Source organism: Chroicocephalus ridibundus, chromosome Z, assembly GCF_963924245.1.
Source record: "Chroicocephalus ridibundus chromosome Z, bChrRid1.1, whole genome shotgun sequence".
Lineage (NCBI taxonomy): Eukaryota > Metazoa > Chordata > Aves > Charadriiformes > Laridae > Chroicocephalus > Chroicocephalus ridibundus.
Window position 1 is genome coordinate 41,679,609 of NC_086316.1, and position 25,871 is coordinate 41,705,479.

Below are 25,871 nucleotides of genomic sequence, written 5' to 3' on the forward strand. Positions count from 1 at the left end.
TACAGGCATATGCTTCTTAACAGCAAACACACCGGCACAGTCTCACTTTTAAAATCACAAACTAATTTCTGATCATAGCATTTTACAGACACCAAATAGAAAGTTATTTGCTATACTTTGCATTTACCCAATGGTTCTCTCAGCTAGACGGGTCAGGCTTCTCTCACAATCCACTCCAGAGATCCATTCTTCGGACAGTCACTTTATCAGATTCGACAGGAGTTGAGAATATATATATATGATTATTCTAAAATTTAGGTTCAAGATTGATTTTTTCCTATGTATTTTACTTTCAGAGGCTATTAAACTTCATTCTTTCTGACACAGGAAATATTGCCAAACTACACAGTCAAAGCTGGAAATCTTCCAATGCACGATGTATCATACCACTACATGCAACAACTGTCTAAAACTACTCTGTTCAACAGCACCAAGCATTACCAAGGTTCTCTCTGTACTCCTGAAGAGGCACTGTATTCCCTCTCTTGCAAGAAAGGGAGTCACCTATAGCCTCTTTTTTTCTGCCTCCCCGCACCGCCCCCGTCCCCCCATCATTTTAGAAAGCTGAGCCTGGTCTTTGAAGGACTCGCCTTCATCAACTGGACAACAGTTGATGCTGTACACTGGGTGGAACAGCAAAGATCACCATCATTACATGATCTCTTGGCCTGCAAAGCAATAAAACATACTGCATTCAGAATCTGCTGGATGACATAACTACAGGGTGCTTCTCCGATGAATGTAAGGATTGATTTAAAGCAGTCATTCTTCACATCTTACGTGCATATTACAAGGGAGAAAGATATTAGGACAGTTCTTCCACCCAGCTGAGAAAGAGAAGCAGAGAGACAAAAAAATAAGAAAGAGAACAAAAGAAAAAGGCCAACAGAGGACCAAACAGATGGACAGACGGTGACTGCAACCCCCAAATCTTTGTTAAGTTCCCTGTGCCTATCAGATCCTCAGAGAATGAAAGTTTTGGATAAGAACAGGCATAACATCTTCCTTCTGATCTTGTTCTTTTCCATTCTTTGCTATTAGCTTAATGAGTTTAATGGTTCATACCATGGAAAACCACAGCGAGGACTGGGGGAAGCTAATCAAGCCACTTCTTTCTATGAGTTCTGTAAGGAAACTTGGAAGGTAGATGCATACCCATGAAAGAATAGTCTGTAAACTCTGATAATTTCTGAAAGCTTGCTAACATGGAAAATGCTGAGGGGGCTCGTGGAGGGGAAATGGAAGGATCGCAACTGACTTAAATAGTCACTCATTTACTCTTCCTGACAGCTGCAACAGGCCGTAACAGCCAGAGATGGGCATCTTGGAAACTGAGAGTAAAACTTTCACAGTTGTGATGCTTGTAAGGACATACCACCCATATACACAAACATAGCTTAGAACAAAATACTTAGAAACAGTATTTTCTTCCTCATCCAAACGATGCCAGAGAAAGATGTGACTCAGAACACTAAAAATCCTAGAACAGAGTTAATGCAACCACCAAGCATGAGAATGTAGGTTTTTCTGTCCTTTAAGGTTGTACACAACATCAAACAGAACCTGCTTCACAGGCCACTGCCATTTCAGGTGGAACAAGAAAGACTGGCACACTTGCTCCGTCCACACAGATGATGTAAGACATCCAGGTTCCTGCTATGATGGACTGCCAGTTGTTTCACCCAAAGTCACTAAGAATGTTAGCTTGGCTCTGTCTCTTCCTCTTTCCCATCATATGCCAAAGTTCATAGCAGGGAAACAGAGGACTGGTAAAATTTAATAAGACTAATGTAGTAAAAATCCTGCCTGATCAGGCTTTCCCCAAAGGGGAAATTAAGTAAAAAAAAGCTACACGTCACAGCATTTCTGTCTACACAGCAGCAAACCAGATGATTCAAGAATAAATTAAAAATTAAATTATTTCTGTTACTTTCATGCATGTTAAAGAAATAGGTTCTTTTTTCATTTCTGAAGTATATTTTGTCTTAACTAATGGAGGCACCCACAGCACATTTAATTAACTACTGTGAACTACTAGACTATGAGAAAAATAATGTACCTAAACAAGCTGGGAGGAGTTTCCACCTGTGTTTTAAATTAGTGTGTAAGACAGTCTGAAAAATACTTCTGTCTAGCTAATAATATTATTCACATGCATTCTGTGGGAGAGGCCAAGCAACGTGCTTCAAAATTGTCTCAGGAGTCTTAGTCCAGCTTTGGAGGCGTCATGGGTTTTATAATGACTGGACAACCTGGGCAGAGCTCAACACTGATGTGGTCTAAATGAATCCACATGCAGTACCACTTAACTTTTGGGAAAACAAAAGACAAACCCCCAGACTCTAATATCCTTTTTCAGACTGCTGAAAGAACACCCCCCACACCACCTGATTTGACTTTTCTTGAAGTTTTATTCACAAATAAAAACTAGGAAATATATTAGTGGTAGATTTTGCATTCCCTTCAATCCCCTTGCAAGATATTTCAACAGTTAGCCCTAGATCCTAAATTAATCTAAGGACCTCATCAGAATGGAATCCCTACCTTTGCATTTGTCCCATCATACACAGCTTTGCCTAATCACATTATGTTATCCTATTTCAGGGTATGAAAAAGCAAAATAGTAGTCTTGTTCATGAACCACTCCGCAGTGAAACCAGAGCACCAAGTTGCTACCATCACAAGAAATAAAACTGTATTTTCCCCTTATACAGCTTTACATGCAGTAACTGGATGTGTGTCCTGTGGTTGACTGTAAACTCACCTGAAGTTTATTCGGGTACTGCTAGGGGCTTTCTACAGAGACATTCCCCGTGTCTAACAAATCTCAAGCTCTCTTTCAATGGCATTATTTACTGACTGTCCCTCCTCTATCTGGCTGGTGTATTAATTGTCTTTGACATCTGTCTTTCTGTCATACTTCATTTAAATAAGCCAGTTTACTAGAGAAAACATACGGATGAACACATATACACTGACATTAGCTTTATGTGAGCATATGTGGTAGGAAACAAGACTAAAATAATCTTCAAGGTGAAAGACAGTATCCATAAAATCTGAACAGCAACTATTAATACCACAATATCACAAGCTCAGCCCCTGCAGTTACCAAAGGAATTTCCTGGGAGCTGATCAGCTTTCTTCCTCTCCTCTGAAATCAGATGGGAATGTCCTTGAAGCAAATATATCACTGTAGGAAACAATTAAGGAAAAGGGCAAAGGGGAAGAAAGAATGATTTGTGTAATTTCGATAAAACCCTCGGTGTTAAGTGAGCTTGTGGCTGCCGTTCAGAGCTATGTAGTAGTGGAGCCATGTGGTTGCCATTCCGAGCTATGTAGTGGTAATTTTCCAATCTAACCTCTGGTAGCACTGCTGGAGAAGCATGAGGTAGGCCAGCGCCTGAACTTCAGCAGAAAAGAGAGAAAAACCTGCGTGGCACTAGGGTGACTTCTCAAGTCAACTGAGGCACAAGCTACCATCTATTCACAGTTCTACGCCTCAAAGGATCTTAAGGCTGAAAAATCCAAGCATAGCCTGAACACAGCCAGCATCTCCAGGGGCTGTAAAATCCCGGCTCGACATCCTGTATTGCGTATCTGTATTTAAACTCCAAACTCAAAAGCAAACTTAAACCCACAAAAAATAATACCAAAACTGCAAATATTAATCCAGTGGCTGCATTCCCAGAACAGTAAATGTGCACATACCATTTTTGTAAAAACTTGCACTAATGTCAGCTAAATCTGAGCTCTTCAATCCTTCTTTCTCCCCACTTGAAAAACTGTCAGTCCTTCCATGGGACATACTCAATGGGGACTACGGTGGACACAGGCATCACATGCCTGCAAAGATCTTGCTTAAGGACTGAAAGCCTATGAATAGTACCTCGCTAAGAACTGTGTTGCCCAGAAATTGGCCCAGTATTAAAATTAGTGCCTGCTAATGATCTATTCTATGAAAACCTACCTTCAATAATCTGTATTGCTGATTGACAACGCAGTATTTGTGTATTTTCATTGTCTTGTGGATACACACACAAAATATAAAAAGCTCCAGTGTCATGACTTACAAGAGATAAGGGGGAAGGGGAAAGGGAAAGCAGTGATAATTTAGGGCTAGAACCTAGCAAAGAGCACACTTGTCATTTTTTCTGGTATTTGTCTTAAAGTTTCCTGCCTCAAGACATTCAGTTTATTGACCTGATCCATTCAGAGCATATAAATTAGTAACACGGGGACTCAAAAAAAATACTTAAAAGCTTCCAGCTCCAGCCTTTTAGCACTAGTTGCAGCGAGGAGCTGCAACATACTCCGTGCTTGTGTGGTACTGGCGGAGTGTCCTCTGGAGAGCTACTATGGCTACTTCACAGCAGAAGGGGCTAGCTGAGAAGGTTACAGCAGGTTGTCTCTTGGATGCCTTCAGAGTCATCAGGGAGAAATGCAGACCCTGCCCACACCCTATGCATAGCCTTGTGCACCTAAGGACCTGGCACTCGATGACCAGCCTTCAATCCATGTGAGCTGTGGGATCATCCTGGATGTCTCCCCACACTCTTGAGGGAAGTTTGCTGCGTTCCGGCATACCTTTTGAGCAAGAGCAGTCAGGTTGTAAGCGGAGCTCTGCCCACACCCAGCCATGAGAACCTCCACAGGCAGCGAGCAGGGACAGCTGGCGAGGACATCAGGTGGGGAGGAAGGAAGCCTCCTGTGGGTGTTGAGTACATTTGCTCTAGACCAACCCACCTTTTCAGAATTAAATCCACATCCTCTGCTGTCACAGACCCAAATGTGTGTGTGGTCTTACTCAAGCCTAGTTACTTTGCTGAAACACAGATGGCACAGGAAAAGACATTGTTCTTGGAGAAGACCAAGCAAGGGCTTAAAAGGGATTAATCATGCTTTCCCAGCAAGGTCAAAAAGCAGTACTATCAACTTGCTTTTAAAAAACACCTCTTTTAAACTCAAAGTTATAATGAAACCAATTAAAAATTGACAGTCACATTTCTTAAAACACAGCATTTCTTTTCGTTTTTGGCAGAGGAGAAGGGGGGAAAGTAAAATCATATAAACACACACATACACACACTGTGCCTTCTTTGAGAAGACAAGTAAGATCTTAAAGCTTCCTCCAGTCTGAGATGAAATCAAAACTTGACTAGAGCTCTTTGTCTATCCCATTCCACTAATATGGTTACATTTCTTTAAGAAAACTATACTTCTTGTACCATATGTTCTTCCAGTGTTTTGCTTTCACCTACAGATTTTCCCTTGTCAAGCAATAGCTTCAGACTTGTATTTTTCCATTATAAACTGACATCAACCCAAAACCTGCCCCTTAACTATTCAAGGGCATGTAGGCACAAAAAAAATATTGTCCTCCTAAGCAGGCTGGGCGTGGTATTTGAATGTTGTACATTCCTTCAGTTAATTGAAAATTATATCTCTCTTTTCAAAGGTTCAGTAAACAAATGGCTTGGCAAAAAGACACTGAGAAATAAGCCAGGAATACCTATTTCAAATAACTTTTATTTCAAGTATGCCGTTAATATATATGTTGATATGCAACAGAATTTCTGATGCTGTAAGCCAACATCCTCCTTTAAAAGGGAGAGGAAGAAAAATCAGAAAGTAGGGCACTACCAAAACCTAAGAACTTGGAGGCGAGCCTAAGTGGAGATCTGTATGTACAGCTTAAACTAACCTCAGTGAATCATCACAAAATTGAAACCCAGATCAATACAAATTAACAGAAATTCTTTCTTCCCCCTGCTCCACCTTTTTTTTTCTTCTCCAGAAGAAAATTGCCATTTGTGGCAACCACATTCATTCTCCAAGACATCTCATGTCTATTACTGACGTGCAACTGTTCCACAGCACAGATCTGGGGAAATTTCTGAGCCTCTATGAATACTATTATTATTTGATTTGTTTACCAAGGTACACTTATCTGGGAAAAAATTTCTATAATACTGATTCATACGAACTACATACACATTCAGAGACACTAAATACCATTTCAGGAGTTCTTAAAATAATACCAAATGTATTACTAAGAAGTCAGTTGAGCATTAAGAAAAAAGGTTTATATACTGAGATAGGCCGACTTTGAAACAGCCTGTTTCTTCCAAGCACTGAAAAAGGAACGCCTTATTTTTAGGGCTTTTAATATTGATTCTTAAGCCTTCTTTTTATGCAACCATGCTACCACTATTTTCAACAAATTTCAGCATTTGCTATCAACTCTTAAAAGTAGTATCTCAGATACTTTTTACTTCGTCTTTTGTTAAATTCATGGATTTTCTCCTTAAAACTTAAGGCAGCCTGCTTTTCAATGGACAGAGATGGAAGTCTTCAGAACAACAGAAAAAGCACACAGTAGAGAAGGTTAATTTCAGCTAAGAGCTGTTGGCACAGCTGACCGTGTTTCACAACAGTATGAATACAAATCATATGGCTGTAAGAACAGCCCCGTGCGCTCCAGCCCTCGGGAGCCAGCCCGACTCGCTCATCTGCCGTCACGCAAAAGGCAGGGTCTGTGAACACAAACTGTTCTCCGTGCTAAAATGTCGGTGCTGTCTGGTCCAGACTACAAGCTGCAGGCATGCCTGTTTGCCTATCGGGTTGAAGAAAGAATTTTCTCAATAGTTCTACTTTAAATGGTCAATGGGGAATGCTTCCCAGGATGCACTGAGTGCTCACTAAGTCCTTGTGGCTGGGCAGCACAGCCCATCTCCCAAAACTATTGGTTTGTTAATTCATTTGATACAACAAGTTCAGGAACTTGGAGTAAAGTCTCTGTACTCCTGACAGTCTACTTCCAAATATAATATCAGAGAAGAGGGGAAAAAAAAAAAAAAAAAAAGAATTTTAACACTACTATTAAAAAGAAAATATGTAGTTCCACTGGCCACAATTGCAGCTTTTCAGAAAGGATGTGTCACCCGCAGAGTGGGAGCTGCGTATGTGCTGTTCCCTGGAGGTACTAATTCATTCTTCTGCATTACCCTTAAATGCTAGCCCACTCCTTCCAGGAGCTGCCATGTTGGTGTGTGTGATCAGATTAAACAGGAGTTTTATTCACAGTCACGAGGCTCCTCACTGCTCTCTGATCTCAGCACAGAAGGTCAACTGCATAAATACCAGGCAACCGAAACTGCACAGTTACGACCAGACATCCTGTTTGCTGTGAATTCTATTTTTAATACTTTTATGATGTTAATGGGAACTCCCAGTTTAACCAGTTTGCTCTTTGTTATAATTTATCCTGCATTTAGTTAATCCAAAAACACTTTATCGGAGATCCCAACGTGTACAGATTCTACTACCCTCTGTCAGTTTTAAGGTGCCTTTTCCCCGCCAAGCTCCCCTCTCCTCCATTTCAGGAGCTTTCCAGACTGTTCTGAGAAGCAAAGACAGAGGTTTTCATAAAGGCTTCAAAAGGGTCTCCCTGTTGTCTAATCTTAAAGCAGTATACTCAAAGAAGATTGTAGTATTTAGCTTCTGTATGGCAGCCAAGACATTAGAAAGAAAACAAAACCCAAAACATTTTATGCAGAAATTTCCTAATCGTGACCTAGCCAGGAGGCCGTGAAATCTGGGATTGCTGTGCACCCTCAGCACGCACCGGGTACATGGATATTCCCATCTGGGACAAAGCCTTTCTTAGCAAGGACAGGTACTCCTTCCCTGAAAACTTACAGCGTGGATCCCACCGAAGCTCAGGTTCCCCTCCCATACAGGCTTTTCTTGAACTATTTCTTCCTTCTCTTTTAAGGTAGTAACAAGGCATCTCTTTCAGCCCTCTCCCAATTACTTGTGGTGTGACCATAAATATTCGTTCACTACTTCATAGTGGATACTCTCTTACACATACGTCAAGCTCAGCAGCCCCTGCTGAAAGGCCATCAGCTGTCTCTCGTCTAACCATCACGTCAATTGACCTAAAAATGGTTTTAATTCTAAAAGACCTTTTTGACTGAGCATTCACATTGACTGGCTTATACACAATGTATTTAGTTCCTACATCTTGCTCAGTTCAAACATATCTTCTCTCCCCTACATGGACTGCAGATTTCCAGAATGTATCCTACACATTTAAAAAATGAAATAAATAACTAAAACAAAAACCCCAGAGTAAATAGCGGAAAAACCTTATATTTTTTCTTTCCAGGGGGAATGCCTTTAAAGTCTGCAAATGATACAAGGCTGAGAGAACTAGCATCAACTCAGCGCTTCACATGTTGATACGTATCTTCAAATCTACCCTACCCTTGGCTTTTGCTAAAACAATCAAAAAAGGATTTTAAGCAATACCAACTCTCTTCTTAGCTGTTTTAGGATCCATTCCTACTAAAAAGGAAGGGCTTACCTCGCCCAAAACACTCAGCAACCTTTAAGATACAGCTAATTTTTAGCTATTGCCAATCTTATCCAAACGTAAATCAAGACACGAAAAGGTTTTACATAGCCACTGTTCTCCCCAGAAACCCAGGCTAGTTATCAAAACTATCAGCATATACTGTAAAACATTTAATCTGCGTAAACGTTTAAGAGTTGCTGTACTGCCATTTGGGTAAAAAAAACCCTTCTATTCTGGAACAGTCTACTTTGTAACAGAAAAGCCTACTTCAAAAGCACTAGTCCTCAGAAGACGACTGCACCTTGCTGGAGCATCTACAATGACTGAGAGAGCTACTGGATGGAGCCAAAGTATGCACTGTTTCTTTGGCCACATGTGATCCCCACTTCCAAATTTTGATCCTGTTTTTATTGCAGATTAAGTGAAGATACCTTCGTGAGGTGTCATTCGTGTTTGAGCAAAAATGAAACAATCACATTCTTAACATAATTTCAGTTTTTATCTTTTAGCGTTTTCTGCGCATCCAAACGTGCCTAAAATCCTTCATAAAATCAACACAGGCACATTCATGAAGAAACGGTTCTCTGCAGTTTATATTATATGACAATAGTATCTTCCACAAGAACAGATGAACAACAGTACAAAAAGAAAAGAAAGAGGGACAAGTGTGCCAGTAATAGCACAGAGTTGCTCCACACAGAAAGACCTATTCACTTTCCATTGATTCAATTAAAAACAAAAGAAGCAGACATTAACCTTTTATCTTCTCCCTCCCTTTTCATAGGCAAACCAGAAAAAAAATGAGTTTAGTAGAGGTTTAAATCAGGTAAAGGACTGGTATTTGTTACAGCAGTGTATCTATAAACATCCTCTGTTTAGAAATGGATTTTCACCCTCATGATAGCTGTTTTTGCGAAGGGAGGAAATAAAGAGGTTGCTGAAACTCAAGTCTTCCCTACAAAGTAATGAGGAAAATTGGGGTAGGGAACATGGTAAGAAACCATGTGAAAAGGCAGGCAGACAGGATATGATGCAAGACAGGAAATTAAAATAAAAGGGCTGCATTTGCTACTGTGGGGAGACTGACTTAACAATTGTGTCGCTCTACCTTGCATTTCCCTCGAAGCACCCACATTGCTAACCCTGACACCAGCAAGGAATTTTTCCAGCAGGAACCGTGGAGAAGACACAAGCATAGACAGGTGACTGACTGCCAGAATTTTTAACATTGTTTTCTCTAATCACACATCAATCTAAACTTGTTGAATATACGGTTATTTCCAAAGCATAGCACAATTTTTGAGTTGAAAAAAAACAACAATTGTGGTGTGGTGATGGGACATTTCGAAGTTTAATAGAAACTTCTGCCTGAAGTGGCATGGGACAACATTTATTTCATGATTCTCATTCATAATGTAACCTGAAACGTTGGCAGGAATAGCTGCAGCACCCTGCCATAAAGAGTCACAGCAATATAGAATCATAGAATCATAGAATCATAGGGTTGGAAGGGACCTCTGGAGATCATCTAGTCCAACCCCCCTGCCAGAGCAGGGTCACCTAGAGCAGGTTACACAGGAACATGTCCAGGTGGGTTTTGAATGTCTCCAGAGTTGGAGACTCCACCACCTCTCTGGGCAGCCTGTTCCAGGGCTCTGCCACCCTCCAAGTAAAGAAGTTCCTCCTCATGTTTAGGTGGAACTTCCTATGTTCAAGTTTGTGCCCATTGCCTCTTGTCCTGTCCCCGGGCACCACTGAAAAGAGCCTGGCCCCATCCTCCTGACACCCACCCTTTAAGTATTTATAAGTGTTGGTAAGGTCCCCCCTCAGCTGTCTTTTTTCCAGACTGAAGAGACCCAAATCCCTCAGCCTTTCCTCATAAGAGAGGTGTTCCAGTCCCCTAATCATCTTTGTAGCTCTCTGCTGCACCCTTTCCAGCAGTTCCCTGTCCCTCTTGAACCGGGGAGCCCAGAACTGGACACAGGACTCCAGGTGCGGCCTCACCAAGGCAGAGTAGAGGGGGAGGATGACCTCCCTCCACCTGCTGGCCACACTCTTCTTGATGCACCCCAGGATGCCATTGGCCTTCTTGGCCAATGATATAGATATAAACCAGGCCAAGGAAATGAATGGGAAGTCCATTTGGCCACTGCCACATCACAGTGAATTTCAAAAATAAAACTTAAGTCTAAACAAAACAAAAAAAACCCCAAACACGCACCAAACGATTGTCTGGTTGAAATACATGGGATAGTTGTATGAAGCTTCAGGTGTTTAGAAAAAAGGGGGAAGCCCTCTTCTGGGGGGGAATCCTCAAACGAAGGAAACTTGAGCAAATAAGTTTCAGGAGGTTGGTTTTTTTAAGATTGAAAAACTATCTCTTTATCTATGTCTCAGCAAGTCCCTTAAATAAGAACCTTTTTATCCTGAATATATTTTTGACCCAACAAAGAAAACATACATGAAAACAATTTGCATCCCAGTTGCCTGTTCTGTCAGTCACATGCTTCATAAAAACTTCAAATAATTCTTGTCTTGTAACCATGCCTAATTTAATATGAAAGTTAGAATTTCAGATCAAACCCTCAGGGGAACTCAGCTGGATTTACTGTTAAATCTTTGCCAGTGCTTCGGAAAGAGTCCGCATTGCGAAACACCCACCCAGTCCGCTCTTAACTAAGCCAAGATGTCAATAAATTCAATAAACTGGAAAAAAAACCCACTTGCACTATATGCTAGCTTCCAGAATATGAGGATATCCTTGTAAGGCCATCTTTAACTTGACATTCCCTCCATTTATCTTTTCATTCCTATCCCCAATGTCCTAACTTTAAAAGCAAATGCAAAATAATTAAGTAGCCAAATTCTCCCTACCTGTAACTTACAGCAACTTTACTTTTATGTCCAGTCTTGGAGTGTTTTACAGGCCAACTGTGGAGCTATTTGTAATATTACCACAGAAGAAGAGAAGCCTCCCCAGACCAGAAAGAAAAAATCCTTGAGCTTCAACTTTCCTTCTACAATTCCTTTCCTATGCCTACCTAGGTCTCCTCTGCCAACACGCGAGCAGCAATTAGTATTATGAAATCTCAAGGATGTTATTTGTGTTGCTAACGCTTCATGGCTTTGTCACTTCCCATGTTGTGACTAAGAAATTTATAAAAACTGTAAATAGAATCACAATAATTAAAGTAATGGTATATGGATCCAACTTCTCTCACTTTCCAGTTTGTCCTCTGTGTAATTAGTACTGAGCTTTTGGGGTTTTTTTAAATCTGTAGGTGAGTAATACAGTGTTCATGTTTCTGTGTCCATAATCTGGTTTTCATATACTTTAACAGATACTCACGATGTTATGACCAAGTAAAACTCATATAATAGTCTTCAAAAAGTAACTGTTTTCCATAGCAGATTTGCTCAGTCACAAGGGATTTGTATTCTGTCACGAAAAGACATTTTTACAACATTATAATCATTTGGCTTGTTCTGAGGTTTGAGGGTAATAAAAACGTTGAGATGAAAATGACTCAGGAAGAGATAACCTGAAAAACACTACCTTTTTATTGATGAAAGAAATAGCCAAACGCTGGCTAGCACATGATTTGGAAACATCAAGTTGTATTGCAAGACAGACATGGGTAAGATACTGAAAAGCTGACGTCTAGCATGAAGAACAATTAACATTTCAATTCCCTTACTTGAAACCATCAGTCATTGCTCTGACACGAGCAACAACAAACAGGAACTCCCTGAACTCTTAACAGCCAGAACATCTACCAGTCTCATAAGTTTTACAAATATTAGCTTGGCGTGACAAATAACATAACACTTAGCTAAGTATGTTTTTACATTACAAAGATGCAGAACCTTGAAACCACCTACCCTCTCTACATAGCACAGCTCACTTTTGCGGTAGAAGAAAAGATAGTAAGTTTCAGTAATTCTGCAGCCTGTGCATGTTTAAGACAACATCTCTGTAGAAGCTTCACAGATTTTAACACTGTAAATGGAAAAGGAGCAATGGTAAGGGTTACAGAAACACACTGATGCACTCAATTTCTGTTCAGTTTAAAAAGAGGGACACATCAAATAAAGCAACAGCAGCCCCAAGACCTAGGTGTAAAGATGCATCGGGACCTATAGCTCACTGCTCAGCTGAATGCTCAGATGGAAAACAAGCAGTATGTAGGCTAAGAAGAAAACCGTAATTCCTGACTCCTAATCGCTCAGTCATCTTTCTGTCACACAACTGTGATGTCATAAAGAAAACAGAATTATTAAGCAATAGAGTGATCTTTTAGATGTATCTTTTAGAGCCCAGTCTCACGAGACTGCAAAAAATCAAACCACTTACTGTGTTTGATTTAGACGCACAATGAGACAATCATGGATACATGAGGGAGCACTTCTGTCTATACCCAAACAGTTCGAGCACGGCAATCCAATACAAATGGAAGTTTCTGAGTACTTTCTTAAAAAAAACAACTACCACAGACACCCAAAATAAAGCAAAAAATTGCAAGCATATGGCACCATAGAAGAGTAAACAATATTGCTTTCAGGCCTAGCCAAGGGATTACTGTTACATGAGGAAATCAAGGTTGACTTTTAAAAATCTAAAAATAATTCTAAGAATGCTTCCTGTCTCAATGCTCTGTACAAGAGAAAACAAATGAAAAGACTTAGTGTTTACACGCCATCTAGGTCATTGGTATTACACAACCTCCCTTTTTAAAAACACTTCAAACAAATTCCTATACAGGACATTCACAGGCTTTAACTGATTAAAAACAAGTGCAAGATATGAAATACACCCTGGAAGTTCAAAATGGTGCGTTTTCCGAAAAAGTCCCTGTGACCCTGAAAAAGCATAAGAGAATCTGATAAGTCTGACCAGATACTTTTAATTAAATATAACTTGTTAAATATTTACTTACATGCCCCTTTATACCAGAAGGCTAGGTCGCTACACAGGACATTCACACAAGATACTTAACTCTGTATTTCTGCCTTACATAGTTGCAAAGCAACACACATCATTAGTATAACTATACCTCTATAGTAAAGAATTATGTATGCAATTGTTCTTTATCATAGGTTCAAGCTCTACACTACTTCCAACTTAATAGGAGAGGAACAGACTTGCCCATCATACTTCTTTCTATGCTGGGCAGACACAACACACGGGCACATTTCTGGCTTCTAAACTAAGTATTGTGCCCCCAATACCCTATCATACCATGCCTGAAATTTTTACAATCAAAACTATTTGCACTGAAAAAACACGATTTAGCAAGCTTTTATTAATTATTCTACCCTCCCTTTGTGTTAAAAAGTTACAGGGCTGCATACACTCATAGACAAAGACAAAAAGGTAAATAGTTGTCCATTAAATTCTTAGCTTTATTTATAATCAGAAACCACTAAATATAACCTTAATTCATTATTAAGAAGTATGTTCTATTGCACTATAAACACTGATAAAACGAATCCTCCCACACTCAAGGTCATCTTATCAGTTACACTGCTATATGCGCTTGGCCTTTCATAGTATTCCTGGGGAAAGGAAGTCACAGCACTAGCTTCTGTTCCCACCTCTGCTACAGGCTAAAATATCACCAACCTGTCCACACTTTGGGGCGCAGAGCACTAACTGCTCCATGGGAAATTGCATGGCTTAATTCTTTGGTATTTATAACACAGAGAGCCCTCAGATGAAGGCTTGTGTTAGGACATCAAACTTGAAGACTTCAGTCCGTTTTCTTGCCCTGCCCAACTTTCTTAGATATCTTTGGACAAGCTACCCAGCATCTCCATGCCTTGGTTTATACCACCTGTAAAATCAAGATAAACATTCTTATTTGAATTCTGAAGGACCGAGACTTTTAAGAGAGACGTTACATGTTTTTGAGGCATGTCATGCAATGGTAATAAGCTCCTTACATAAAAAAAAGCACTTCACAATTGTTTAGCAGAGGACGCTTTGTAAAGGCATGGCTGCATTAAAACTGTATCTTCACACCACTAGGTAGTATGTTCTGAGATGTCCAGAATCTCTCAGCTACTTTTATACAACTCCATCCTGCAATTTTGAGCTCTGTGAAATTAGGAGCAATGCCCGTAACACAGAAAAGCATTTTGTTGTGTTTCCTCTCCTGTGCTGATAAACAAGCGTGATAGTTTTTCAAAGAAGAGCAAATGTTTAATTCCTTGAAAAATATTACAGATGTTAAAAAATAAGAGGGTGCATTAGAAAAAAAGTATTAATTGCTTGGACTGGAAAAAGCTTTAAAATGCACCTTCTGTTTACATATCCGCATCTATAAAATCAGATAAAGCTGAAATCACTTTTCCCTGGCTTCCTAGTCTCTTCAAGCAATCACTTCTCCTAAATATGAGTGTCTGTGTTGCTTGTGCTCCACAAAAGATAAAATTAAAAGTTTTTTACTTCCTTCTATTTCTTAATAAGCATTTGAATACCTAAGAGGCTAACTCAAGGTAACACCTAGTGTCAAAAAAACCGGCCATTATTTATCAAGCCTCAGTGAAGGTAAAGTTGGGTTATAAACTTAGAATTCCATGTTGTGGGTTTCTCACACTATAAACTGGTAATGCTCAGAAGGGAACCTACTTTTAACTTTAACAACCACAAGAAGCGGGGGTGGGGGTGGGGGAATTGCAGGACATAGAAGGAAACTGAGCCTAAGGCAAATTAATTCTACAATTATTCTCCCTCAAATATTATCCCCAGATTCCCCCCCCATGGTTTAATCTACACTGTAAGATATTTTTTTTTCTTTTTAAATAAAAATCACACCATATCTCGCACTAAAAAGCACTCTGGCCCATTAGGAGAAGTCAAGTCTCTTCTTCAGTCAGAAAAGTGGTCACTTGGAAAAGAGATCTTGAGGATGAATGACTAAGGCTTGGTAAGCAAAGCATTTAAATATATGAGCAGCTTCACTGAATTTGTCAGAAGTACAGCCAAAAACCAGAAAAATATGTCAAATTTAAACAAAAACAAGACAACCATAGTTACTGCAGAACTGGCACTGAGCTGGTCATCTTTTCTTTGAAATAAACAGGATCTTGAGCATGGAAACATTTAATAGTCTCTAGATTTATTTCATTTCCTTTTGCAATACGGGTGAGAGAACATAAGTGAGATACTCATCAGTCTTCCAAGCTAAGTCCTAAGCCCCTTTTTTCTCAGGTATTTGTGTTAGGAGTGAAGAAGGAAACCAAGTGTAAGGCAAATACATTATGTGGGTGTTCACCACATTTGGAGCATGCAACCTGAAAAGTATTTAGGATATAGTTCATAAAACCAAAACATTAAATTCTGTGAGAAGCAAAAGTAATGAAATCCAATTTCTTAGGAACGTGTGTCTCATGACCAAACTGTCTCAAAGTGTCAACAAAAATGTTTCCTGTGGTTGCGACAGTCATAACATCTTCCCCCTCATGCATCTGTTAGGATTCCCAGCAATGATGGAGCTCACGCTTTGGCCTTGCCTTTATGTGGGCTTTCCCCTCGGCATCTCGTACAGGAACATCGCAGATTTAGAGTACTACCAAGTTTAATTGAAAATACCCAATGGATGCCTAAATTAAAGGCAGAAAAGGGAGAAAGGCACATACAGAACAACATAATTGCCTAAGCTTCTTTTCCATCATCAATTTTTCTGGATAAAAATAAAAGTTTTTCTTGAAAAATTGTTTTTAACTAGAATGCAGTTATAGCACAGGAGGACAACAAAATTCTTGTACCTTCTTTATTAAGCAAATTGTCACTGGCAATCATGTGTGAATCAAAACTATGGAAAATTTAAGTATCAATACCCTGTGCTTCAAGAGTGCTGTTCAGACATGGAGACTGCCTGGGTGGAGCTCTATGTAGGGTAAGAACTTAGCTTAATGGTACAAAGGGAAAAGGAAGGTATTTTCTGTTCACTCATTCATAGTGAGACTGCCATCCCAATAAAATGACGGATAATAGACAGCTTGTGTCTTGTACCTCATCAGATCAATATTATTTTTCATATTTATATAGCATACATATATATTGATATTTATATAGCATAAATATCCATGCAAACGTTTGAAATATGTAGGCTAGTTTCAAATGCTGGTATAGGTTTCACAAAATCTGTAAGCTAAGTGTCTGATGAGAGGAACCAGACAATTGTGAGTAGTCACTCAATTTGTGCCCAAAACAAAAGAAACGCACGAAAATATATGCAGCTCAGACCAAATGAGTATAGTACAATTTACACACCTTTAAGAATTCAATCCTGTCTGTTTAGTTAAAACAACAAAGAACGTATTTGCTTTTAACAGTGAGCTACCTTCCTACTCTAGAAGAGCTTCTTGGGGCTGGAAGAAGAAGAGAGGATGACAGTATAAGTTGTACTCATGACTACTTTTAGTACCATGGTCATCAAAAAGCAGGTTAGGAACTAACAAAACCTTTTTATTTGCTTTTGTAAAAGGCCTAGCCTTCACCTTCTGTGCTAATATATTTCTTTAAATAACAATGTCCACACTTACAGACTCCTATACATGGGCTTTTACTATACAGTATGTGAGCATAACCTAAATCGAGAAAAGACAGAGGGCGATGACAAGAGCTAAGACTAGTCATCAAAAGATTGTTAAGTCTATTTCTGACAATGTGTAATAAATTTAAGACTGAAATAAAACACACGCAAGACTGAAGTAAAGCACACCTTTGAGCCAGCAGACCATTAAACATCCTTCAGAGTCATTAAAGTCAATCACATCAGGAAGATCTTGGGGACATTTAAATAAAGTGGATTATTCAGCTGCTGTGTACAAGTGTATATTCTAAACGAATAAAAATTCCACAGGAAATTCTGTAGAAAAAAACCACTTATTAAGGGTTTGAATGCAGCGTACCACTTTTTTCCAAACGTAGTAAGTTGCTCCAGTTTCAAGTGAAAGGGACAGCCTTCTTTCTGCTCCCAAAACCCACTACATTGCCGCTCAGAATTCACTGCATAAACACCGATGGCGAAGACATCTACGAAGTATTAAAAATTATCAAATACTTTTTGTTTTTCTGTTATTTTGGAAAGAACAAAACTGTTCTCATATTTTCCATTTCCTATTTCATTAAAGACAAAAGGTATTTTTAAGCTAAGGTACAAAGGAGCACATTTCAGCCATCAAAAATAGGGGTTTATAACTAGAAACAACAGCAGACTGAAAAGTTAGTGGCATTAGTAGATCCCAGTAATATAATTCATCTTGTTAGTATAATATGATGACACGCACAAACATCGCTTCATTAAAATCCCTGCAACGACATTGATTGCCAAATAGTGCTCCATGACAGCCATATTGCCAATTCTTCCTAAAAATCAAAAACTCCACTAAAACTGACTTTTTCTTTCCTGCACAAACCTTGTTTTTTACATTAAAGTAGTCTTAGTCTTTCACTGCACAGGATGGCTGCTGGCTTGGACAGCTATAATTAATAGTCATGTAATTATTTGTAAACTTTAAACTATTCCAACACATGGGCATGCTGGCCTGAGTTCTCACAATATAGAAATGGTCATCTCAGAGTCTGAAAGGCAACGGCTGCACCATCATATGCATAGTGATAAGTTCCTTCATTGATCTAAAAATGTGTCCTGAACGTGGCCTAATAGAAACATTCACCCTTTCACAACATAATATCAATCTGGGAGACTCAACGTGAAATATGCTATGCAACAACACTTCCTTCCTCACACAAGATGGGTGCTACTAAAAAGGAAGCAAAGATCCTGACACAACACTACTGCAAATAAGATACAGCTGATACTGAGGTTAGAACTGGACTATTTTAAGTTATCATTATGGCTAAATCAAAAATTCCACTCAATTTTTTAAATTTTTTTTTTTAACTCATAGACAATAGTATTTTCTTGTTCCATAAAATGTTTCTTAAGTGAACTTTGAAGCAGCACTATCCTAAAAAATAATAGGGTTTTTGGAACTGTACAATTACAGTTTCCAAACAATCCATAAATACATATTTTTACAGGGATGGAAGCCTAAATGCTGAAAATACTTAGTTTTAATGGCCTAAAATTATGTTCATATGTATTCAGGGGAAAAGTTTTTTAAATGACAGGCTCTGTTTCTCCGATAGCTTAACATTTACTGCAATTCAGCTCTTGTACATGAGGCAGGGATAAAATTTTCCATCCAAAACCCTGTCTGCCAAAGGAATTAAATGTTATCTGTAATAGTGAAGGCCAGCAAAGACATTTACAGGTTTCCTAGAAAGTTCTGTGAGATTAACAGAATTTGGAAAGATAAGGTACAGCAAACGACTCCACTGAACATTCTGAAGAACGCTTTAGGACTTCTTACCATGTTTCTTTCAGCTGTTAGCAGTAAATAGTGCACAAGCTCAAGAGATGCATTTCAGATTTGATCTTTGCTTTCATTCTCAGTTTGGTGGATTCAAGTAAAAACATTCATTTTGAGAAACAAAAACTACATGGTAATTAAAGTTTTAAAGTAATTCTAATGCCTTATATGTTAATATTCCTTTACCTGAATTAGTAGAAGCACATAGTCCGTAATAAATTACCTAGTTAAAAGCTCTCTTTTACCACACTGTATTTTGTTCTTCCTACGTATTTTTTGCTGGGACTTCAAAACATTTTCTCCTTGAAGTATAACACCACAACTCATTTCACTGAATTACAAGATTTGTTTCTTGTGTTTCAGTTACACTGGTGATTTCGTTGTTAAAGGACAGAAGAGTTACAGCATTTAGCATTAGTCATACATATCACAACTGTTTTGTTTTTTATTTTTTTTATTAGAAACTTAACAGGTATTTCAACAAAATCATTGTTGCTCAGGTTATAAACAGAGCTTAAATACTGACAATTGTAAATCTCTGGAGTGAGAAGAATGTTCAACAGCAACAACCAATAGGAAAAAAATCAAAGACAATCCCATTTTTAGTAAACTACCAGACAAACTTTAAACACGTGAAAACAGTATTTCTGAGAAAGCAGCAGAAATTATTCTAGCAAAGCTGAATTCTTCCTCAAAGTTTCCGTATAGAATCAAACTAAAATAGACAAATGCAATTTTGATAATTTGCACGAATCATCTTCCTTACCTAGTGTGTATACGTGTGTGTGTGCATACATATGCACACACATATATTTACACACACACACAGACATTTTCCCTAACTCCTCTGCTCCCTGGCTACCTCATCCTATGACACTTTTTCTACCACTGGAATACTTTCAAAGCAGCTTTTGTGTTTTAACACCAAACTTCATGTAAAAGTGAATTAGTCTCCTAATAAAAAGATATGTTTCCCCTCAAATTCCACAGTGGATACAGATCGCGTGCTTACAATTCCACTAGTCTGAATGAAAGATCGTTTTCTTCTGCCTAACACTCAGCACTGGCATGGATAATGAATCTCTTTCCAAGCAGGCACAGTCCAGTATAACAACAAAAATAATAACACTTAGCATTTCTATCACACTCTTCATAATAAAACAACACTAATTTTAACCAATCGTTTCTTTCCAAGCTCTGTTCTGCCTTCTCTAATTTTCTCACATAAACAACACTCTGTATTGCTGCACACACTGATTGCTGGGTGTGCTGACCAGCTAAATGACAAGGTGAAGAGACAGCGTAAGATTAAATGAGTAAAGAACATATGAGAATAGGAAGGATGACAAAAGCAGAAATGAAAGGGGTGAGTGGGCTTAAACTTGTGTATAAGAAGAGTATCTACAGAGCACTACAAACACAAAACAAGGTGAGCAAAAGATAGCTTATGAAACATAAAAAGTGTCTGAAAGTAAATAGAAAGTAATGAACAGTACTGAAGGTGACCAAAGGAGACAAAGGAGAACAGAGAAAGAAAAGAGGTGTGAAAATGGAGGAGGAAAGGAAAGATTGTAATAAAAGCTGCTATGAAAAAAATACTTCAGAGACAGCAGCAAAAAGGTTTGAAAGGAAAAAAAAAAACTCAAAAGAAAAAAAAGAGAAAAGAGCAGAAGAACAAGAACCCTCTAGTTACCTGACTAGAAAGTCTTCCTCACCCATGGAATTTGTTACACGGCTGCAATCCATCACGTGTGGGTCCTCGCTGGAGAGCGGCACCACACCTTTCTACACGAGCTCCCCCACTGGTTCACATGCCCCTTGAGCGCAGTTAACGCTACCAGTTACAGAGTTCTCCAGCACATGGCATCTTCAAATGTTCTTTAAATACATATATGCATATGTAAAGTCAGCTCCTACAAACTTAACTGTTTAGAAGGCAACTTTTTTCAAGAAGCAATTCCCCGGCAGTTGTCAGCAACCTTTCCTCCACAATTCTGTTTCACTTATTCCATACAGAGTTATCTCTCTGTCCTAGATTTTGTACTTGGATGCAGAAGCAGTTGCTTTGATTTGGCGGTGTCTCAGTATAGCAAGTCATCCATCTTGTATTAGAAATACGACTTCCTATCACAAAGAAAAAAAATGATAGAGGAAAATCGGACAGCACAGGCACATGAAAGTTTAGAAGCTACATTTAATAAGTTAGTGCTTGTTTTGAAAGGATAAGCAAGATCAACACAAAGCTCAGTTTTCTAGATGTAGTAAAATATGTCTGTATCCTTATTTTACACTTGTGATATGAGCTGGTACCAGCTCTCTGACTTCTCTGTTTACTTATTACTCTGCTACTTTCTTCATGGGTGCCTTACTTTTCCATTATGTGCTTTTTTCTTTCTTGTTGTCTTGTTTACTCCCGAAGAAGTACTTAAACTGCTGTATGATGCCATTTCTGCTACAAGCCAATACAGACACAGCTAAAAATCAAGAACTCCAATGGAACAGAGGTTAGCACCATCCATACTGACTGGGCACCACACTGACTGGTACGTCCATGTTGGAAACCTAGTTGTAACCAACTCTGACACCAAACAATACAATAAAGCTCTGCCAGCACCAGAGAGGTCCCTCACCCTTTTTCTCTTCTCACATCTCTAACTGTATTGGAAAAGTCACCATTGCAATGACCAGACTTCTGAGGAACATGAAGGATTCCACCCTTGGTGCCTAGTCAATGGTTTCACTACCAAACGTAAGGTTACTGTTATGCCTTTTACTTCCCATGGGGTTAAGTACCCTGCCAACGCAGCGCTGTGAATCTGCGCTGAATCTCCAAGAATTATTAATACTTATGGATATTAGAAGACAACGCATATTCTTGCCTTCAATTTTAATTCACATTTCTGCCCACAGACCTTATTCGGGAATTACCATTTAAACAAACAGTGAATATATCTCAGGTTTACACCTTAGGTTTTCGATTTCTAACATGGCAAGCCTACATGCTGAAGTTCTCTCTCACAAACCTTGGAACAGTAGGAGGAGAACAACCCCCCAACAAAAATGGAATTTTATCAGTACAAAGGGGTTTTGCACGGAGGAAGCATTCTCCTAAAAAAAGAGATGAGAAGTGCTGTAACAGCATAAGGTACCTTTAAGCCTACTGTTAAGATGTAGCAGGGGACCTACTTTGCACCATTCAAAAATTACTTCATAAGGTATGCAGACTGTAGCCTGTAGTAGGGTTATTTGCACCATCAATGCATTTTGCTCACAAATTCACACGAAGATACATTTTTTTAACTTAAAAAATTCTTCTCCATCTTAACACGAATGATTGTAAATACAAATGCTAGGCATACACACAAGCAAACATTCACATACAGCAATATAAACAGTAATGGAATTATCTGGTGCAACAGTTTACGCTATCTCTGTTTAGATCATGTCATTCCAAGTACAACGCCACAGAACATCTTTCCTAAATGACGTATTCCAGTTACAAAATAAAACCGTAGTGAATTAAAGGATGCTATTTAGTGGTTTTTTTAACTCACCATGGAGCTGCTAAATCACCCACACACAACAACGCACTTTGTAGACATTTGTCATATAGTGCAATGCCCATACTAAGGCAGCACATCGCAGGAGTTGGCAGCCATGCTATCAGCAAGAATTTGGCTACAGAAACAGCAATGATTCATCATGCATTCTGGAAGCACTGCCGAAACAGCAAAACAACACCCTGCTATTTTAATCCTTTAAAGGTAACAAGGATTTTAAAAATAATTATAAATTTGCTTGTAAAACCAAAGAAAGCAAAAAACCCACGGTTCTAGTAATGCATTTGGAAATGCATCTTTATTCACATATTTTTTCTTCAGAGGACAGAAAAGAGCTATTCACTAAAAGTGTCAGCTAATTACTTACCTCTCTGCATTGTGATTTAAATGCTGAACTCAACATTACAGAACAAATGTTTCACAATAGCTAAATCAAAAATCACCAGTTTAAAAAACAGTTTAATCTAGGTTGTATCGTTTTAAAAATCCTCTGTAGTAATTTTAAAAATAACCATCCACAAACATTTTCATTAATTGAAATCTATATTGCAAATAGATAATTTTCAAACTCACCCTGTGAATGAAAAGCCAACCACATCGCCAGAACATTTGTTTCAATGTACATATCTCATCTATTACCATTCCAATACCCACCATGAAAACTGTTTCTCAACTAGCAGTATCTGAAAATTTGCAAATAGTCGTGCAGGTCCTGTCAAAAGCTCTCGAGTGCTATTAATTTCTGTGATGAAAGCACTCTGCTCTTTCTTCCTTGGAATGTTCCAGTTAAATATAGGGAAAATTGTGTTTCCTAAATTACAGACATCTGAAAAGATTATTATAAATTTCTTTCCATCATAATTACATAGTGACAATGAAACTTTATCAGTAACACACTTTTACTATCACCTTGTTGAAGAAGCTAAAGAATGCCTATAGAGCTTAAGAGGGCATCACTGTAAAGCATTTTTCATGTGCTGCCCTTTGTCCCGTTACACAAACGCACATCATGAACCCTTACCTTTTGGAAAACGACTTCATCCTGCTTTCTTTTCTTTTTGCTGCTTTTTCTGATCCTCTGGTTTGTCTGAATCCATTTTGTGACCTGGAGTTCAAAACCATAGTGCTTTTTTAGGAAGAAGATGCAATGTGAGTGCAGCTATTCAGCATTAGTAAGAAGCTATAAACAGACTCAAGACAATTTTTTCCGTTGCTTCACTGGAAAGGGGAAAAGCGGTTGTCTCATCTAGAACGACATAGTCTTAAGTAACCTGGTTAGTTACTTATGCATGGTGAAAGTTGAGGTGGTGTTCTTCATCTTAAGAGCTTTCAGTTTAAGGGTTTTTTTGCACAAAGAACGTGTTTGATGCCCGACCAGGTTGCCAAATAGAAAGTTATCACTGCAGCGTGCAAAAATCCTGGGGAAAATCTCTGCGCTTTATCCCTTACACCTTCTATTTCAAGTAAGAAATTTATTTCCAGCCACCCACTTGAATGTTGTTCCAGACTACCAACGCCAAATTTAGATGGTGGGTTGTTAGTATTTAATAAAGTAATAACACTTGGTTCGGGTTGGGTTTCCCCCCCAGAAGTATTTTTATTCCTAATCCGAAACCAATTATTTTTTTTTTAAAGCAAAAAAGCGTGGCGGGGGTGGGGCGCGGGTGTCAGGTGGAGAGCTCAAGGAGCAGATTTGCCAGGGAAAGAAGCGGGGAGGGGGCAATGTTACAGCTACCAAAGGTTTTCTCCTCACCTCGCCGCTCACTTGCTGGACGAGCTGACACTCCTTCCAAGTCTCACCCTCCTCCAGCAAAGGCTACACGGGGGAAGAAAGGGCACGGATGAGGCGGGCGCGCCCGCGTAGTGTCCCCGCTGCCCGACGCTCCGCTCCCCCGGGGGCCTCGGGTCGGGTCGGGTCGTGCTGCGGGGCGCCCACCCGCCCGCTCGGTCGATCGGTCCGTCCGCCCGTCCGCCGCCAGCCCCCCGCAGCCGGAGCGTGAGCTGGAGCCGCGCCCGTCCCATCCCGTCCCGTCCCGTCCCGTCGCGCCGCTCCCAGCCTCGGTGCTGGCGCACGGCAGCCCCGGGTAGGAAATGAAACACCTCGGCGGGGTCCCCCGCCCCCGCGCTCCGGCCCCCGCAGCCCCGCGGAGAGGAGGAGCCTGCCGTCAAGACGTCAGGGCCGGCCGGCTCCGGGGCGGCCCCGACGGGGTTTCCGCGCCTCCCCCGGCACGCTCCGGAGCAAGGACCGACGGCGGGGAGCGGCGCCGGGGGCCGGATCCGGGCAGCGGCAGGGGCGGGCGCGGAGCGGAGCCGCGGGGACCCGTCGAGCCGCGCTCCCTCCCAGCCCTTCTCCGAAGGGACGGCGCTGCCGCGCATCTGCCCGCGCGCCCGTCACGGCTTTACGCCCTCGTTTTTGGAGAGTCAGTCTCCCGTTAAGTCCCTGACGATGAAAGGCGCCTTCCTGTTAACCTTCCTGTAAAGATGCGCTGTCACAGGTCTTCACAGACAGAGACATGACCTAATGGTTCTAGCTCGAAAGTATCATCACCATTAAGTGCTTCAAGATTTCCCCCAGTACTTGATTGACATCTAAAGAATCCAACTATTAAATTACCTCGGAGGGTCTGAAATGCATCTAAAAAGCAAGAACCAAAGCAGCTTTTTATTCGTATGACAGCACAGCAAGCCCTTTACCGAGGCCTCAGTGAAATGCTTTATTCAAGAAGAGACTGCAAGCAGGTGATTAAATTTAGTCATGGGACTTCAACAGATGTTTCTGCGCCCTTTGAAGAGGATATTCAAACTAATGTCAGCCGTGCAAGATCTGGACACTAGGAATTCTTACGTTAGGATTTTAAGTGCTTTCTGTTTGGTATTTAAAACGAAAGACGACAAAGGACAGACTGCACCACACTTGGTATAGTTAAAATGATGCTATTTTAAAAATAATTTTTACTCTGTGCTATGTGTGACAATTCCCTGAAAGCTTCAAAAGAAATTCTGTGCTCTTGTTAAAGAACAAGGCTCATTAAAGCATGTGTTTGAGCAAACCCTCCCATATATGGAATTAGGTGGACATTGCAAACAGATTTAAGTAAATAAAGGTAGGTCCAATTAGTGCATACTAAATCTTGACAGTATCCCTTTAACTTTATCACTTAAATAAAGAAAAAACCTCTCTCCTACCCTTTTTGTTTTACTGCCACAACATCCTTCTTTTAAGATCAAAAGGTTTAGATCAAAGCCAAGATCAAACTCAATGCTCTAAATAGAAGCAACTTCACTATGAAGCATTACACAAAGAAGAACTTTTTAATAGAGATATCACAGTAAGAAAATCTTACTATAGATTTTTATTTCACACTCACAACAGGTCTACTTAAAACCTGTATCAACAATGTATTTTTATTTTGTAAAGCCACAACACATTTTCTACTAGATGGTAATTCTGAAAGCTGCTATAAATTGACTCCTGAACTGTGTGCATTTGCATGAAGAAAGAAGAACCAAGCATAGTTCAAAGCGAGCAAACAAGAATATAAACAAAAAATCATGTTAATGGCAAA

General features: G+C 39.7%; 1 protein-coding gene across 3 annotated transcripts in view; it reads right to left on the minus strand.

The window, feature by feature from the left end:
- AOPEP (aminopeptidase O (putative)) overlaps positions 1–25,871 on the minus strand; it is a 211,571-nt gene that overhangs the window by 55,851 nt on the left and 129,849 nt on the right. For 2 of the 3 annotated variants that reach the window (XR_010069065.1, XM_063320188.1), the window contains exons 12-13: positions 24,059–24,121; positions 23,327–23,410 (exon numbers count right to left, since the gene is read on the minus strand). Coding sequence is in view for 2 of the 3 variants with exons in the window: in XM_063320188.1 (XP_063176258.1) it covers positions 23,327–23,410; positions 24,059–24,121 (147 nt within the window). In the remaining variant the exon portion in view is untranslated. Of the gene's footprint in view, positions 1–19,194; positions 20,870–23,326; positions 23,411–24,058; positions 24,122–25,871 lie in introns of those variants that run through there. The other variant, XM_063320189.1, reaches the window with a different exon arrangement.